Source organism: Passer montanus, unplaced genomic scaffold (genome assembly GCF_014805655.1).
Source record: "Passer montanus isolate IOZ18808 unplaced genomic scaffold, ASM1480565v1 scaffold11, whole genome shotgun sequence".
NCBI classification, from domain to species: Eukaryota; Metazoa; Chordata; class Aves; order Passeriformes; family Passeridae; genus Passer; species Passer montanus.
Window position 1 is genome coordinate 23,771,998 of NW_024357613.1, and position 17,947 is coordinate 23,789,944.

Sequence of the window (17,947 nt, forward strand, 5' to 3'; positions counted from 1 at the left end):
ATTTATACCTCAGTGCTGGTGGTTCCCTTGAAGTCATGGTTTGTAAAAACAGCTGAAAATCCAGTGACACAGCGCACGAAATCAACACTTTGCAGCGACAAAACTACCCGAGAGAAACCGGTTCTTAACCCGGTTAAAAATTTCAGCGAAATTCTCTGGGGTGAGATGTCTTTCCAGAAGGCTTTGCGAAACTTGCAAATTTGCGGCTTCCCATTGGCGGCTGCTCCGCTCGTCGCCGTCCCGTGGCCTGGGCGGGGAGGGCTGCAGGCGGGGCCGGCGGCGGCTGCAGGCGGGGCCGGCGGGAGTGCTCTGGCTTGGGGCGTCGTGTGCTCGCTCGGCATCCCCGCTTCACCCTCCGTGTGTGTGAGTAATGTGGGCCCCTGCGATTTCTCTCTTTCTGTTCCCCCCGCCGAGCGGTGCCCGTGGTCGCTTGGCTCAGGTGAGGCGGGGAGCCGGGAGTCTGTGCCGGGCTCAGGCCTCCCGCTCCCGGGCTCCCCGTGCCACAGCACGGACCGCCGGTCATCTCGGGCCTGCCAAGAGCTTGTCCCCGGGAGGGGTGGGAGCTGATGGCCCCGGGCTGCTGCCTGTCACAGGCTGAGCACGGGACGTGCCCCGGGTTGGTGCTGCGGGTGCAGAGTGGCAGCGCTGTCGGGCTGCTGAATGCAGGCAGGGAAATGCGGGCCCTAGAGCCCTGCGTCTGCGGGCTGCTCCCCCGGCCCTCCTCGCCCATGTTCTTCTGGTCCGTGTTCTCCTTGCGGGGAGCAATCCCTTCTTGCGCTGATATTCATGTTCCCTCATTCCCCCGTTAGCCCAGATGGCCTTCATAAATCGCAGTAAGGGAGCAAATTTTTCACAAAGTCCATTTTCCAGCTGAGGGGAGCGGACAACAACCTACCAGTAATTGCTGCTCCTGGCTGCAAATTGCCATTTATCCCTTTCTGATGAAGGGCACAGAAGGGAGAAGCCCATCACCAGGGTGCTCATTCCATCCGACTTTAGTTCGTTCACAGGTTGGACTTTCTCCTATGGCATAGCAGGCTCAGTCCTAGGAACCTAGAATGCTGCAGCTCATTTCAAAGGTTGTTGATCCCTCGGTATTTAAAAATATATTATTTTTAAAATATTATAAAAGAAGCATCCACCATGCCTTTACCTTCATTTTTCCTGTGCTGCATTGAGGTGTGTTGGGCATCAGTGACTTGCTTATGTCCTGTGACCTGTTCACTGGCCTGCTAAGAGCAGGTCTCCAGAAGTGGCACTGAGGTAGAGTGACTCTTCTGTTTCTTTGGTTTTTTTAAACTACAAGTTAAAAATCACCATTGGCTTTTTTCTTCTTTCTCTGTGAATGTAACTGTATTACAAGCAGCTCCTGTTTAATTTTGTTCTTTTTTGTGGTTCACAGTGATACTTTTCTAATTCACTGCTATATTTATCAGTGGCAGAGATAGCACTTCGCAGTGTTTTAGTTCCCTGTCACTTTCCTGAGAGCAATTGGAGGCCCCTGAGCAGGCAGGGGTAGAATAGCCTGGCTTGTTTGAATTCCCATGGCCTGATGCAATCTCATATTTTGTGTTCTCTTTTCATGCCTGTTGGCTAACAAGCAGATCACTTTGTGCATGCCCAAGGTCTTTTTTTTCCCTCTGCTTATGAAGGAGCTCTTGGAACATTGGAAACTGGAGGTTATTGTTCACATGCCAAGGGCCTCTTTTCCAGAATTACTTGAACTGTGGATTGAAGTGACAATAAATGACCTTACAGAGGGAAAACAGCTCTCAGTTGCAGCAAGGACTTGCTGTAAGGGAGTTCTGCATGTGAAATGCCAGTATGATTAAATTTGATTGCTCTCTTGGCTTATGGCTCTACAGTGGAATCCAGTTCCTGCTGAGGCCTAAACAGTAGTCTGTTCAAAAAAATAACAATTAATAGCCTCATTTATGAAGTCATTAAAGAACTAAAATGCTGCTTGCAAAGCAGCATTGGATCATCTATAAAGTCCATAAAGTTTTGCATAGCAACAGGGTTTATTAATAGAAAGAAATGTGACCTCTAGAAGGATAAGTTGTGCAACACTCTGAAACTTTGTATTTTAATTTGGATTATTACAGAAGAAACAGGCCATTCTTCTGAAGTTTCTACTGATTGCTGGATCACTGCAGCTAGAAAAAAAAGTGAGAGGCTTAAAAGTACATTCCCATGCTTCACCCAAACGTGTAGAATTAATGTTTAGATACTTAGATTCCCTGATACAAGGTCTGCCAGTTTTGGAAACTCAGTTTACTGCCTCTTCTCTCTGATCAAGGCTTGGCTTTTAGTTGTGTCTGTGTAACTTCAGTGCTAAAACTTCTATTTTCTAAAAGTTTTAAGGTTTTTCTTTGTGGTGATTTTTAAATTTTTTTCTGTTACCTCCTACTTAGCAACTTGATACTTATTTTTCCTGAATTTCAGGGGGATGAAAAGTCTATGAAATAGTTTGACTTGACTGCGCAGCAAGAAAATCAAATCAGTTTAGACTGAAACTTTGCTAAAATATTTCATCAAAAATTAACTTAAATTTTTGTTGTGTGAGTGACCTGTGAACCGTTTTTTCAGCTGCCATCAGATTTTTGTATAATTATTAACTTACTATCTCTTATAACTCTTAGGTAACGGAAAGTTTGAAGTCATGTCCACAAAACCAAAACTTTACTACTTTAATGGAAGAGGCAAGATGGAATCAATTCGTTGGTTGTTGGCTGCAGCTGGGGTCGAGGTTTGTTTTAGAGTTTTTAACTTCTAGCTGCACATTGGTAAGCTTGTCTGTGAGGCAGATTGCATGTTATTAGTCAAAAAAGAAAAGGCATCCCAAGATGCAACAGTAAATGAATGTTGGCTATTCAGTGTAATTAAATACTTTTACTTCAGGCACACAAAAGCATGGCTTCATGTTGCATGTTTTCTGAGCAGTGACACTGTAAGCAGTAACACTTGCTTAACACAAGAATGTGTAATCTTTAATTAAGCACTTGATTACTGAGCCAGAGCTGCTGAGCTGATAGATGTGTTCCTCCCATAACAAGTGTTATCTCTGCCCTGTAAAACAGCAATTCATTTTCTCTAGTTTTTCTGTTTTCAGTTGAATGCTCACACAGAGATTTTTGTTTTATATTTCACTCCACTGGCTGCATCCTTCATAATAAGCTGTAAGCTTTCATCATTTAGATGAAATTTAGCAGGGTGAAGTGAGCCAATTGAACCACATGTGTAGGGAAATTAGAAGTCTCCAAGTACTTGGGTAAAATGGAGGAGGAAAGATACCACTTTAATTTTTTCTAATGGTGTATAATTTACTTTTCATTTGCTGGCCATCTTGGTGGTAGACTGGTAATACAGTTTCAGGACACAAAGGACTAGTATTTGTTCTGAGTGCCCTCTTTTACACAATAAGCTGTTACAGTACATACAGTTACTTGTGTACTGAGCCACAGAATACACGGTTTTTAAAAAGACCCCCAGTCTTTTTTTTGAAGGCCTTGCAGAAGACAGAACTGTCTGCTTCCCTCCATCATTTGTTCCTCTGCTTTAAGTCCCTCTCTCTTTTCAAGTTTAAAAAACAGCTGTTGATAAATACCAATTACTACATTTTTTTCCATGGAATATTATTTTCTCAGCTTCTCATCAGCAGAAATCTGGGTTCTAAATTTTAGACTGTGATCATACTTGCTATGGTTGAACATTGGCGGTGTGTTAATGTGCCTGCTCTTCTGGGGTTTCTCTAGTATAACAAATCTTAATTACTGAGTGGCACAGATGTAATTAGAGAGGCTGACTGAGCAAGGCCTTTAGGGATTGGAAACATCAACCATTTTCTAGTCTCCATGTTGTGCACTGATCACAGACATGTATGACACATGCAAACAGATACACGTAGATGTCTAACTTTGGTGTCTTAATCTTGAACTCAGTTTCTCCATAAGCAACACTGACTGGACCAGCTATCCTCAACCATATTGAGTACAACTCCATCCATCTGATCACCACCAATTCTGTATCTTCTTGTTTCTCATCTTGTGAATGTTTAATCTTCAGGTGTCTGAAATATGCATCTGTATCAAACTTCCTGCAGGGCTTGCTACTTGCACACTATTTTCTAAAAGCTTTGTTTTAACTTCTGAAGAAGTTGTTCCTGTCTAGTTCCCAAATCAAAATATCACACAGCAGATTTTTCCACATTCCAGAAAGCATCTTAAGGACAGCTTAGACTGTATTGTTGTTTGTTACACGTTACATTGCCTGTTTAATACCAAACAAACCATCCTCACTCCAGTTCTTATTGCCTGTTGTTCTGCTAGGGTTGCTCTTAGCAGCATTTATCAAGTGTGACAGTCCAGGAGATACTGCCAGCACTTCTGTCCTTGGTGTGTTCTCCCTTAGAGCCATATCTGAAATGAAAAGAACCATGATGTATATTCTTTTCCTTTTATGGTGCTTTAAAGGGTTATCTCTTCTAGAAATGTGGAAAGATTCTTATTTCCTCTTCTTCCTCATTCTTTTTTGTCAGTTTGAAGAAGAGTTTTTGGAAACCCGAGAGCAGTATGAGAAACTCCTGCAAGGTGAGTCCATATGAAACCTCAAGAAAAGTGTAACCAGACTTAGAGAAGATGTGGGAAGTCTTTGAAGACATTATGTGTCTTCCTTTCCACACAGAAGAGTAAAGCTGAGAGCTGTGAGCAGCTGAAGAGGCTGATTTTTTTCCACGTGTCTTTCCAACCTGGAGGGTTTGCCGGGCCTATGGATTCTTCTGTTCTCCATTTGTCTATGCATCCCACCTGGTCCCACAAACTTAACCAAGGGCTTCAGTAACCAGAAAATATGCATCCCAAAGTTTCATGTTATGTCCTGATATAGCCTGAAGATTGGTCATAAGAGAGAAATCTGTGAATCTAACATTTGCTTCAAATACTGTTTGAATAACGGAACAGAATTTTTTTTACATTGTTTGGAACTAGACACTTTGTACTCAGTTAAGATGTTTAGTGTGATTTTCTCCACTGCATTTCAGTTTCATTTCAAAAGCTGTTGTACACAGTCCTGACTAAAACTTCAGTGAATTTTATTTAAAGGAAGGATGGTGACCCACAATAATTGTATTTTTTCAGTTTAATTTGTCTGCACCACTGTAATTTTTCTTTTGCATGGAAGAACTTCAGTTTAATACAATGGCTACCCACAGCAAGCTCATCATAAAAGCAATGTTCCTCTGAAGACAGCAAGAAACCTGACACAGAGTTATTAGATGAGCCGAATAATGTGTGTCTGTCCTTTTAGGTGGATCCCTGCTGTTTCAGCAGGTGCCCATGGTGGAGATTGATGGGATGAGGATGGTGCAGACCAAAGCCATCCTCAGCTACATTGCAGCAAAGTACAACCTCTATGGGAAGGACCTGAAGGAGAGAGCCTTGTATGTAACAGTATTACTCTTCTTGAATTTACTGTAGTAGTTCAGATGCATCTAGAATTAATTGCATAGTTGCACACACACCTGTGCACAGTCACCTGTGGGCCTCAGGAGATTCACAGCTTGCACTGAGCTTGAGAAGCCACAGCTAGATGCAAGCCAACTGATTTGTTCTAACTCAGTTACTTTTCACATAAAAATATTTGAGTTGTGGGTTTATTGTGCCTTACTGAAAGATTAATACAGCCTGACACAGGTATTTGAGAGATTACTGGCATGTAGATGCTGAACTACTTTTGTAACCAGAAAACTCTGAAAAGAAATGGTTTGTTTCTAACTTTTGGCTGCAAAATAAGAGCTGTCATTGGCATTATCTGCGGTTGCATGATATCCCACTGCACTGTAAAAAGTGCACAGTTTAGATCTTTGGGAACTGGGGAAAGAACTGCTAAAAGCTGTTGAAAAACTATTGGTTTCGTATGAAATAACATCCATGTGAAATTACATCTTGATGTTGTGTCTGTGAAGAAAAAAAAAAAGTATGATGGGGCTGTCTCAGTATGTAGCATTTTAAATGTCCATTTACAGTACAAAACCTGCTCTGATAGCTCTGGAAATAGCTGGATGAAGAACCTGGTATGCTACAGGCTTCCAATCCCATTATTTATCTATTTGGCACTACTTGGACTTTGGATGAAATTCTGAAGGTGGGATACATCCAGACAATTAAGTCAGTTGGGAATGGCTCCTTGTGGTGCTGTGTGTCTCTTTGGTGATTGTGAAGTGATCTGTAACACCAAAGTTACACACTTAATCTCTGCAATCCTGTTTAAGCATGCACAATGAAGCAAGTAAAAAGCCAAAATCACTACAAGACTCCCACTGTGACATATTTTTTTTAAATTGCAGAAATAATTTCCATGAGAGGGTGTGTTTGAGATTGCTTAAAAAGCATTTCTCAGATCACACTGCAGCCTGGAAAGGAGTAGGCAGGGGGGAAGCACCATGACAGGGAGATGGGAAATTCAGTGTTTACTATCCTGAAACAAATACAAGGTGATTCGGCTTGTGAAGGTGCCTTCTATTTAAGGATTTTGTTTGCTTTGGTTTTAAGGATTGATATGTATGTCGGAGGAACTGATGACCTTATGGGCTTCATTTTGATGTTCCCTTTCTTATCAGCAGAGGATAAAGAGAAACAACGTGCCTTAATAGTTCAGAAGGCGACAAGCAGGTATTTCCCGGTGTATGAAAAGGTATGGAGGAGGATCATTTTCTTCCCTGATTCTGGAGGGATAACAATGGGAACACTGGGTATTTCACCACAACCAGAAACAGAAGTGTCAGTGCAATACTTTACACCAGAACATCCATTCTGTCTGTAGGCTGGAGGGGGTTCAGAGCAGTATCAGATATGTTGGGGTGGGTCAACCCAAGAGACTTTCACTCTATTTTCTTCCCCATGTCCAGGTGAGGAAGGAAGTGATAGAGCAGCTTTGGTGGACTTCTGGTACCCAGCCAGGGCCAACCCCACCACAGTAATTTGCATTGCAGAAGCAGTGCTAATTGTCTTCTTTGTTTAACATCTCAAATACATCCCAGTTGGGTATTTGTAAACACAGTAATATACAGCTATCACTGCTGACTTCTAGCCATACTGGAATCTTGGTGTTTCTCTAACTGATAATTTGAGAGATAGGACCCAAGAGGTACTCTCAGTGGAAATTAATATGCATGGACAGGATGATCTAGCAGGAATAGCTCCTCTCCATTTTAAAGACTAAAGAGAAAACAGTTTTTTGCTTTGTAAGGTCTCCTGTAGGTGGTTGCCAGGGTGCATTCTGCCCTATATTCCACTTGTTGCATCTTAGCCCTAATGCTTTAGGCTGATCACCTCTCTTTTATACCCTCTATTTTCTCATTGAATCTGTAAAAATGTATAGAAAAATTCCAGATAAATTAGACTTGAAAGATGTGAATACCAAGAAGGTATCTAACCCTATAGCCTAGTACACAAGGTTACCTAGAGAAAGGATTGGTAAGAAAAACCCTGGGATTCTAGATTTCAGCTTAGGGACTGCTGGCATATCCTGATCCTCCTGTTGGCTGCATGGGAGAGAAGGATGAAAAGGAGACAATAGTGTTGTCAAAGAAGGTGTGCCTATGAATTTTGAAAACATGAACCTCAGCTGGCTATCCAACCTGAGTGTTTTCATCTATGACATTTCTAGGTTTTGAAAGACCATGGGCAGGACTTCCTTGTTGGCAACAATTTTAGCTGGGCAGATGTTCATCTTCTTGAAGCCATTTTAATGGTAGAAGAGAAGAAGTCAGATGTGCTCTCAGGCTTTCCTCAGTTACAGGTACCTTGCACTAATGAGATGCTCATATGGCTATAAATGTGATAAATTATATTTCAAAGTCTATTCTATGTAAATAATTCCACAAACATTTGTTACTTTTTCATTGTAGTCTTGCTTTTCCTGCTTTAGGAAGAGCCTTTTAAGATGTTTCATTTAGAGAAAGTGTTATTTTCTGGAGGAACCCCTGTACACATCTGAAGAAATGCACCCTCCCTTTTTTTGACTCTCAGCAGTTCTGTGATACTAAGTGGAAGATATTTTCTGGATCACAAGAACGATTTGAGCAATGTACACCTTAGAAACCACAGATAACAATTCATCCCATATCAATGCAAGACAGATGGCTCATTTGTTACTGTGGAAAATAAAAGGATTGAAGTGAGTGGGAGTAAAATTCATCCACACTTGAAACCGTATTTCCTGTCTTCTCTCCACATACAGCTAGTTAAAGGATGTTACACAAATCAGTAAAACAGGGTTTTTTCTTGTGTTATTTTTCTGTTCTTTAAATATCATATATTTACTGTTTCCCTTTTAGGCATTTAAAGCAAGGATAAGCAACATCCCTGCCATCAAGAAATTTCTTGAGCCGGGAAGCCAGAGGAAACCTGTTTCTGATGATAAATTTGTAGAGACTGTCAGGAGAGTTCTCCGCATGTATTATGATGTAAAAGCAAATTAAGTTTGCCTGGCTGCAGGCTGTAAGAGAAGTGCCAGATTGCACTGGTCCAATTACACTGTGAAGGAAGGCGAAGGGGTGATCCAGAGGTGTTTCAATGGGCAATCACACAAAATACAGTAGGCAGGTATCTTTTATAACACTTAATACTAGCCTGTTTTCTCCTTCATTCATCTCAAGATTTTTTCTGGTAATTTTAAGCAATTGACATGGCAGCAACCATGAGTTGCTAGAGACTGTGGAACAGCAGAAGAGAGAAATGTGAGTTTCTGACTGATAGCTACAGTATGTCTTGCTGTTTCTGAGGACATTTTTCTAGATCCAGATCAGATTTTTATATGATGATTGCTTTCAATGTAGGCCTTTATTCTTCTTTAGTATCACTGTTGGCATATGAAACAAGGTTTTTAAACAAAGTAGGAGTGAGGTCTTTCTCCTGCCAGTTCTACTGGACATCAGTGACTTGTCTAAATGTCAACACTGTGCCTTTATAACTAAATTGCACTTTTATTACTAAATCGGGAAATAAATGGACTGCCAAATAATGTTTTTGTTTAACTGCTCTATCTGGAGGACAAATCAAATAAACTTTTTAGATAGTCACATTATCCTGTTGTCTTGTGAATGAAAGCTGGGGCTTACAAACATAATTTTTACTTTTCCTGGAGGATAAATTCTTTTTATTTTATATGAGGAGGGTCATTGTTAATCCACATGCCTCATGGAAAGATATGTTTTGTTTGTGTTTATAAACAAGAGAATGGAGATGTGAAGGAGAGGTAGTAAACCAGCACACAAATTTGATATAATGCCTATCTAGTACCAAGCAAACTCAAAATGTTTCTTTTCCTCTTTTTAAAAATTGTATGGTTTCCACAGACAGCTAGACTAAGGAATTTAAAACTGTTTTAATGACTTCAGAAAATGGCACTTAGGTTATGAAAAGCTGCTCTGCAGGATGTTACCTTGGTGTTTCATATTTGTTATTCATATTCTACATTAATGACATAGTTTACAAGAAAAGACTTGTGCTCAATCTCCAATGGCCCTGGTTTATTCCTGTGTCAGCTGTGGATTGAGAAATAAGATGCTGCTTGACACTAGGATCTAGTAAGTACACTCATCTGATATCTGAACAAGTTCCCCACTTGAGAGCTCGTCAGACTCCCCAGCTTCAACACGATTGAAGTTTTCAGTGCTACAAACATTTTCCCCTCATTGCCAGGCATACAAAGTTTGTATTGACTTACAGTAATTTATCAGCTAATGTAATGTCAATTGCAATTACATTTCAGTCTTTAGTTTAATCTCAGATTAGTTCATTAGAAAAGTTTGGAAAACACTGTAGTTGTTGATCGTAATTCCTTTGCTAAGTGAACTTTTTCTCCACAAACTGAGGAAAGTTATTGTGTAATGCTGTTCAAGAGTTCCACAAGCAAAGATGCAGCAGATGTAGGTGATGCCTCTGGCAGTACTTTTTGGTGAAAAACCTAACAGCTGATGGCTATTCCTAGTAGTAAATAGAGTGGTACAACAGCAACGAATGTGAGCAGAAGAACAACTGGCATTGAAGCCTGTATGTGTTTGGGACAGGGTTAACTTGAGCATAGCTCAAGAGTGGTTGTGTGGACTGAATGACACTTAAAACAGCATTTGGTGCACTCTTGAAACATATTTTCCAGTTTAATTTCAGCCAGAAAGAATCCAGTTTGTACACTCCAAGATCACACTATGATGGGAGCCAAAGCACAGTTAAGAAATTAATTTTTAAAACATCCTCCTCTTCCAGACCACTAATGTAGACCTACCCTGTAAGGCTTCAGGTCTGGCCCAAGTGATGGTTAATTTCCTGATATTTCAGTAAATTGTTGATAAGAACTTCAAATTTTATTTCATTATTTTTACTTATCTTCTTGGTTTGTTTTGAAATTAAAAATACCTAAAAGTGTTTCTTCTCCATACAAAATTACAGTAATGTTTGCTTATGCAAGGCTACACAGTGCTGTGGCTTAACTCTGTCTGATAACCTTCTTATTTTGATATTCCCATGCAGGTTTGTCAATTTACTTTCTAACCTTATGTAAAGAGCAGCAGGTTTGCAAACTGTTAGTGTGATCTTCCATATTCTGGGCAAACTAGGGATGAAATCAGCTTAAATGTAAGTCTATTACAGAATATCTTTTTTACTGAGCAACCTTGAGTCCCGGTAAGCACTCCAGCAGTAATTATTTAGGGTTGTTAGCTGACTTCAGTAATGCTTTTACAACACGTAAGAGCTCTTCATTTTTATTACCAACCTTCAAGACAGTGGTAAACAAGAAAAATGTGCACATGTTTGTTGCTGTTTCTCCTATGTCTCTCAATATTGCCAGCCCAATAATTCCTGGCTAAATATTACTTAACTCATAGCAATCTCAAGATTTGTTTCACTTTTACCTGTCACAAATCACTTAGGTGTCAGATAGGCAGTTTTGATGTGTTCTCCAAGGACTAGGGGTTTTCTTCATCTCTTGCTCTGGTAAGACCTATTTATTTACAAATCAGCCTGAGCATCATTCTGATAGCCAAGTAAATTATGCTTGGTGGAGGGAAGGGTTGTGATCCTATACAACCATTTTTGGTTTAAAACACTCCACCAATGGAATGACAAGTTCATTTCCACTGAAAACACTGGGATAATTCTCACTGATTTACTAGCAAGTACGGGATATTTGCTTTAGTACAAGTTATGGTTTCTGATGACTGTATGGGATCTTTACTTCTGCTTACATTGTGCTTCCTGATGTTTTGATAGACTGCAGTTAATTCCAGTGGAACTCTGCTATTTGTTTAAGCCCATCTGAAAGTGCAAAAGTAGCATCAATTTTCATAGGAATTTTTCAAGTCTCCTGCATGCTTCTTGTGGCACTTCTTCTCACCCGAGTATAGCAACATGAACCAAAAGAAAGAAAAAAGGCAAAATGCCAGATTCAGGGAAAACTAGCTAGGTCGATTGACTGGAGGATTCCTAACACTGCTTCTAGCAGGCACTTAGCAGATATTCCTATGTTTAGTATCACTTGCCAATTGCCACTATATGCAAAATAGAATTGATTTGGGGGAAATTTCTTTTATTATCAATTAATATAGTTGGTGAGAAACAAAAACTTGAACACCTTCCTCCCACTCCTTTTCTTCTCCGACTCAGCCTCCCTCCTGCGTTCCCGAGTCCTCTGCCTTCTCCCCTCCTTCCCTTCGTGCATTCGCACGCACTATCTCCTCTCTTTTTCCCTGGCACTCTGCCGTGCAGTGTTTGGCCGCTTGTTAAACTATTCCCCACTCCCAACCCGGCCGTGGCCCAGCCCTGCCCGGCTGGAGCCGGCCGTGTCCGGCGGGAGCAGCCCCGGCCTCCCCTCACGGAGCCGCCGCTGGAGCCAATGCCCCGTACTCCGTGCCTGGTTTAAAAAGCTGCTCCCTCAGCGGGTTTCCCAGCGGTTCGCGGGCATCACGGACCTGCTGGTGCTGGTCACACCTTTGAGGTCCAAGAGGGCAGAGTTCGCGTCCCAGAGGCGTGCAGGACGCGGACAGCAGGGCGCCCGGACACTATTGGTGCAGGCAGGTTCTCAGGCAGCTGCACTCGCAACCCAGCCTTGCTCCTAGGAAAGGCTATTTGATTTGCTGCTGGGGAAAAATTTGAGTGGTAGGCGTGTCCCCGGATTCCCTGTCGGGGACTCGGGAGCTCTGGGCATGGAATTAGCCTGGCATTACTTTTCCTGCCCCCAGGTGGGGCCCTGCGCTTTCCGCAGGGGCTCTCTGCGGGCTCTGGCTGCAGCGAGGCGATGCTTCCCGGAGCCATCCTCAGCCGCAGAGCCCCAAAAGACACCCGCCGTGGGAGCACCTGAGGGACAGACCCTGCTGCAGCAACTTCAAACCTCTAAGCATCAGATGCTCGGTTTTAACAAGTGACTAATTTTGGGGTCAGTGGCAACAAATAATATCAGAATGCAATTTATCTGTAAGGCATGGTTAACCTCTGAGCATCTAAATACAAGTGTGTCTGCAAGCTGCCTTGGAGTGCAGGGCAGAGAAAATGATATATACACACATTTCCAGCAGCTCCTTCAGGCTTTTTTGCAGTGCAGATATCTGTTGGAATTTCTCATGCTGCAACCTGTGCCTGTTGTCTGTTCTACTTTCACTACAGCCCTCTGAGGAGAGCCTGGTCCTGGCTCCTCTGCAACTACACATTTGGTAGGTGAAGAGAGAAACCAGATCCTTGGCACTTCACTATTTCATGTTTCAAAGGGCTAAAAGAAAAATTAGCACATTTCATAGTATATAAAGTGATAATAGGTAGAAAAGTTGAAACTCAGTGATCTGAATCAGTACTCCATACATACATACATAGGAATTAATAAACCAGAGGCATTTAGTATAGTAAAATGCATCTTGCCACTGATGTGAGAAGCAGGAACTCAGAGGAGGAGGAGCTGAAGAACACAGTGGATAATCAGCCATATGCCAGCTTCCAGCGTGCCACTGACATCTGAAAATGCTAATGTGACCTTGGTGTATAGTGGAAATGTTCAAATAGCATCATTGTATGTCTGACTCTGACATTGACCCAAGAGCTACCTAGCTGTAGGCATCACTTATCCTAATGCAGAGCAGGGGACAATTTTCTAGTTATGCTGCAGATTTGTGTTGCTTACCCTACAAGCACTACTTTTCTTTTCAGACCAATTTCAACACTGCAGTTCTACCATTTAATCTCACACCTGGAAACACCATCCAAAAGAAGAGGGAATGAAATGTTAGGCTTTCTGGCAAGGGAGAGGGAGCTTCACATCATCGTTCAGCCTCAGATGCCAGAGCTCAGTACATACTACCCCAGCCCTGTCAGCCTACTTGGATACACATTAGTTCAAGCAGAGAATATCCTTCCAGTTGCTTTCTCAAGGACATAGTTACCTTATTTAACTCTTGCTATTATTCAGCAGACAGTTTTGCTGCAGAACATTAGTCGACGAGTGATCTGGGAGACAACTCTTCTGGATTTCTTTGAGAACCTGACTTGGACAATTATTTCTGAGAAGTTTCAGAATGGGTTGTACAGAGACAGCTTTGAAATAAGTAGTGTAACTCTCATACTTTGCAGAGCATCTTGTTGTTCTGTGTTCTCCCAAAGTATGCCCACACAACAAAACAGAGCTGTGACAGGAGTGTTTGTGTCTTAATTAAACAGGCACACTGTTTTTCTAGTGCCATGGTGCTTTTTTGCTAATAGTAACAGGTGCTAAAATGAAGGCAGTGTAGGGCTGAGACTGGAGAACATGTATCTGCAGGATCTGGGGGTCATTTTTACCCTATAAGACACCACGTAAGACTTCACTAGTTGGATAGTGTCCTGGCTCTCCTTGAAGCAAGAGGGATGCCTCTTCAAAACTGACAAATGAACTGTATAGGTTAGGATCCCAAAGATTTTTGTGCCTTTTCTGCTCATTCCAATGTAGAAGATTAGGAATCTCCACTTTCAGTAGTGAAACATATCACCATCAACACTTTTCTAACATGAGTGTACATCCTGTATTTTATTATTACAACTTCATTACCTTGGTATAAAGACCACAGGCAGTTTCAGGATGGTTCTTAAGCACACCCAAGCCATCTTTCAATATTGGTGCTATGGTAAGGACAGTTCAGGTCTCTGTGTACATCCATTCAGTTTAACCTCTCACCATGCAGGCTGATGAAAAGAGGCCCATGTATGTGTAAGGGAGCTGTTGTCTTTGTGGACTGGCTGCTGAGGTCTATAGTGCTGCTAACTAGCAGGGCAAGATGAACCAGATTCCCATTCCATTATCAAATTTAAACTGAGAACTTCCCCTTGAGAACAAGAGAACAAAAGCACATGAAGGTTTGTATCTGACCCAATACACTTGTCTTTCCCAAGACACTTTTTATGTGTCTTGTACCATATCGCCAATTTCTTCTGATATTTTTTCATTTGTAATTTTTATGGAAATGTAACAACTGTTGTACATGTGCAACCTACAGAACTGACTGAGGATGCAGAAATAAACCTGAAATGAAGGTTTAGATTGTTACTAACTTCATTGCCTCTGTTCTGGAGCAAAACTCAGAAAACTCATTAGGTTTTAAATTCCTGTAAACATTTTTCTGCTTGAATCAAGCTGGTTTCAATCTTTCATATCTGTCAAACTTCTGTGGACGGAAGTCCAGCAACTGATGGAAGCTGTCCTGATGGTAGAAAAGAAGGTGCCCTCCTTTCTCTCAAAGTTTCCTTTTCTGCGGGAAATTAAATCAAATAGTTATGCGCACATATTCATTTCCAGTTTTGAGGAAGACAGAATGCTTGCCAGTTTCTTGCACTCTTACAGAATGCATATGTAATCAAGAGAGTACCAGGAAATACAACCAACAGAGTAAAATACAGACTACAAAAGGAATTGTCTTTGTGGACTGGCTGCTGAGGTCTACAGTGCTGCTAACTAGCAGGGCAAGATGAACCAGATTCCCATTCCATTATCAAATTTAAACTGAGAACTTCCCCTTGAGAACAAGAGAACAAAAGCACATGAAGGTTTGTATCTGACCCAATGCACTTGTCTTTCCCTTTCCCAAGACACTTTTTATGCGTCTTGTACAATATCGCCAATTTCTTCTGATATTTTTTCATTTGTAATTTTTATGGAAATGTAACAACTGTTGTACATGTGCAACCTACAGAACTGACTGAGGATGCAGAAATAAACCTGAAATGAAGGTTTAGATTGTTAATAACTTCATTGCCTCTGTTCTGGAGCAAAACTCAGAAAACTCATTAGGTTTTAAATTCCTGTAAACATTTTTCTGCTTGAATCAAGCTGGTTTCAATCTTTCATATCTGTCAAACTTCTGTGGACGGAAGTCCAGCAACTGATGGAAGCTGTCCTGATGGTAGAAAAGAAGGTGCCCTCCTTTCTCTCAAAGTTTCCTTTTCTGCGGGAAATTAAATCAAATAGTTATGCGCACATATTCATTTCCAGTTTTGAGGAAGACAGAATGCTTGCCAGTTTCTTGCACTCTTACAGAATGCATATGTAATCAAGAGAGTACCAGGAAATACAACCAACAGAGTAAAATACAGACTACAAAAGGAAAAAAGCAGAGCTGAGAAATGCCTGTGAGAAGTGAGTTACAAATCAATTAGTTACAAAAATTGTTAGATAAATTATTTTTTATGCCTGTGATTTTGGTATGAGAGACAGAGAAGGGCTTTCATCTCCCCTATCTTATGATAGAAGTAGAATAACACAATTAAATATAAGCAGCAAAATACAAGCAAATAAAAGCAACATTTTCACACTAAGACAGTGGATTTCATTGTTAGAGGATGTCATTGAGGCCAGGAATTTAAATGGATGAAAGTAATGTGAAGGATATAATGAACACAGTGAACTCTTGAAAGATATTGAACATTTAGGGGCTAAATAGCTCTCCAGTGCAAAAAGATTAAATTCTGAAAGGCAGGGTATCCCAGTACTGATCACTGCATGGTTTTAAATCTTGTGTTGTAGGCTTGTACCCTTCTGACTTGCATCTGCTTTTCTGTGAAGTTGGACCATCTGCTTTTAGGAAATTGCCTCCTCCCTCATCATCAGCCCTGAGCCACCATCCGATGAAGCTGATTTCACAGGCTTTTGTTGGCTTGATTAAAGGATTCCCAACCCCTATTCTTAGTAGTAGAAAATAAAAAGATTCTTTAAACCTAAGTTTAGGTTATTAGTAGTTTTAGTTGTAATAATGCACATAAAGTGAGAGTCTTAGAAAGACCCCCAGAACACAACAGATACCAAATAGAGAAAACATACACTAATACAAGTTTCTGTCAAAATATGAAGTGCAATACATGAGCTATTTAAGTTAAATATTTTACAATTAAATTTGTAAAATATACTAAAGGTATGTTTCAGTTGTCTTTGAAACCTTGATCTTGCCTATCTCATGCCTCGACAAAGCAGCCCTTTGACCATGTTGAGATAGTTGGATCAATAAAGACTAAACAATCCAAATAACAATGTACTGAAAACCAACTCTCCATTTAAACTCTCCTCACAGCACTACAGTGGGTGTAAATCAGAATTAGGGTTATTATTTTCAGATTTTCCTATGCCAGTGATCTAGCTGAGAGTCAAAGAGCACAGGGAAATGCGTGTGAGGATTACTACAGGCTTGGTTAACCTTGCTTTGGGCAGTCAGTAAAGCTTCCTTCACAGAACCTGAAGGTTTGCAGCAAGGCTTAAGTGATGCATGACTTGTTTGAACTATTCATGTGGACTCAGATTATGTTTATCACAGTGGTGTTGTGTGTCAGTTTAGGAGCATGCATGTTTAGGAGTGCAGTAAGCAGCATGGGGAGAATCCTCCTACCCTTCTGTGTTTAATTCTTTGGTGGCATTTAGTGATGTACCCTGTGCTCACCTCTGAGAAGATGCTGCAATCAGGCATCATTCCCCAGGCCAGCTGCTTAGTGTTTTGTGAGGATTGCAGGTAGGTACATTTTGAGAAGACTTTGAACTTACCTCATCTACAGCACAAGGAAGTATGTCTGCAGAGCACGGTGGGAAGGTGGCATGCCAGGGCATGGTATACTCTAGTTAAAATCTGCCTTTGCCCAAGCCCAGATCACTTCAGCGGCACCTGGGCCCAGTGCCCACATCTTGAATACTCATGGGTGTGGCTTAACAAATCATGTGTAAAAGAAACGTATTTTCTTTTCTGCTGTAGAGGTTTACAGAACACCTATTCAAGTTATAGTTAACAGCAACCTCCTTGATATGATTATCTTCAGATTCCAAAGGAGCTTTGTAATTACATTATGAAAGGCTGGAAGCAAAATAAAAAGAGAACAAGGGAGAAAGTCTTTCTGCCAAACAGGAATGGGTAGAAGGGGAACAGCAAACAAATCTGGATGTGGCCATATTCAGCAGATCCAAAAAGTATCAGAATGCTTTGCTTGACCACTCAGTCATCCCTGACCCTTAAATTAGGGACCTCTGCCTCCCATTCTTTGCCACCAAGCCTAGTGCAGCTTTTGTCCTTGGCAGCTTTTGAGACTGCAGAGAACAAAAGATACTACAGTTACATGCATGCTCTTCTGCAGTCTCTGTTCCTGAACCAACTCTTGCACTCAGGTGCATGCTGATATTAAAGACCTCAAAAACAGGAATAGATTAATATAATAGATTAATTCAATACTGCCATCATGGATAGGTATGAACAAATGCTTCTTTCCTACTCAGCTATCTCTGTATGTGCTGCATTCCTACTGGAGCCACATCTGCATTACAAATCTCCAGCTGTGAGGAAAATGTTACCTGGAGACTTTTGTCCTGAGATTCCTTATAGTGAGGTGCTGTGTTAGTAGAGCCATGGCTTTAGACAGACAAATACAATTTTGATAACAGTGTAGGTTCTGTGAATAGATCT

The 17,947-nt window shown here is 41.2% G+C and overlaps 1 protein-coding gene across 4 annotated transcripts in view; it reads left to right on the plus strand.

The window, feature by feature from the left end:
• The first annotated feature begins 240 nt into the window (after positions 1-240).
• Positions 241-17,947, plus strand: part of LOC120510821 (glutathione S-transferase 3) — a 28,664-nt gene continuing 10,957 nt past the window's right edge. Inside the window, exons 1-7 of one of the 4 annotated variants that reach the window (XM_039727104.1) lie at positions 241-363; positions 2,643-2,749; positions 4,538-4,589; positions 5,305-5,437; positions 6,549-6,690; positions 7,666-7,797; positions 8,336-9,519. In XM_039727104.1, the coding sequence (XP_039583038.1) occupies positions 2,663-2,749; positions 4,538-4,589; positions 5,305-5,437; positions 6,549-6,690; positions 7,666-7,797; positions 8,336-8,479 (690 nt within the window). In that variant the 5' untranslated portion in view covers positions 241-363; positions 2,643-2,662 and the 3' untranslated portion in view covers positions 8,480-9,519. Of the gene's footprint in view, positions 440-2,127; positions 2,169-2,642; positions 2,750-4,537; positions 4,590-5,304; positions 5,438-6,548; positions 6,691-7,665; positions 7,798-8,335; positions 9,520-17,947 lie in introns of those variants that run through there. The other 3 variants (XM_039727068.1, XM_039727084.1, XM_039727077.1) reach the window with 3 other exon arrangements.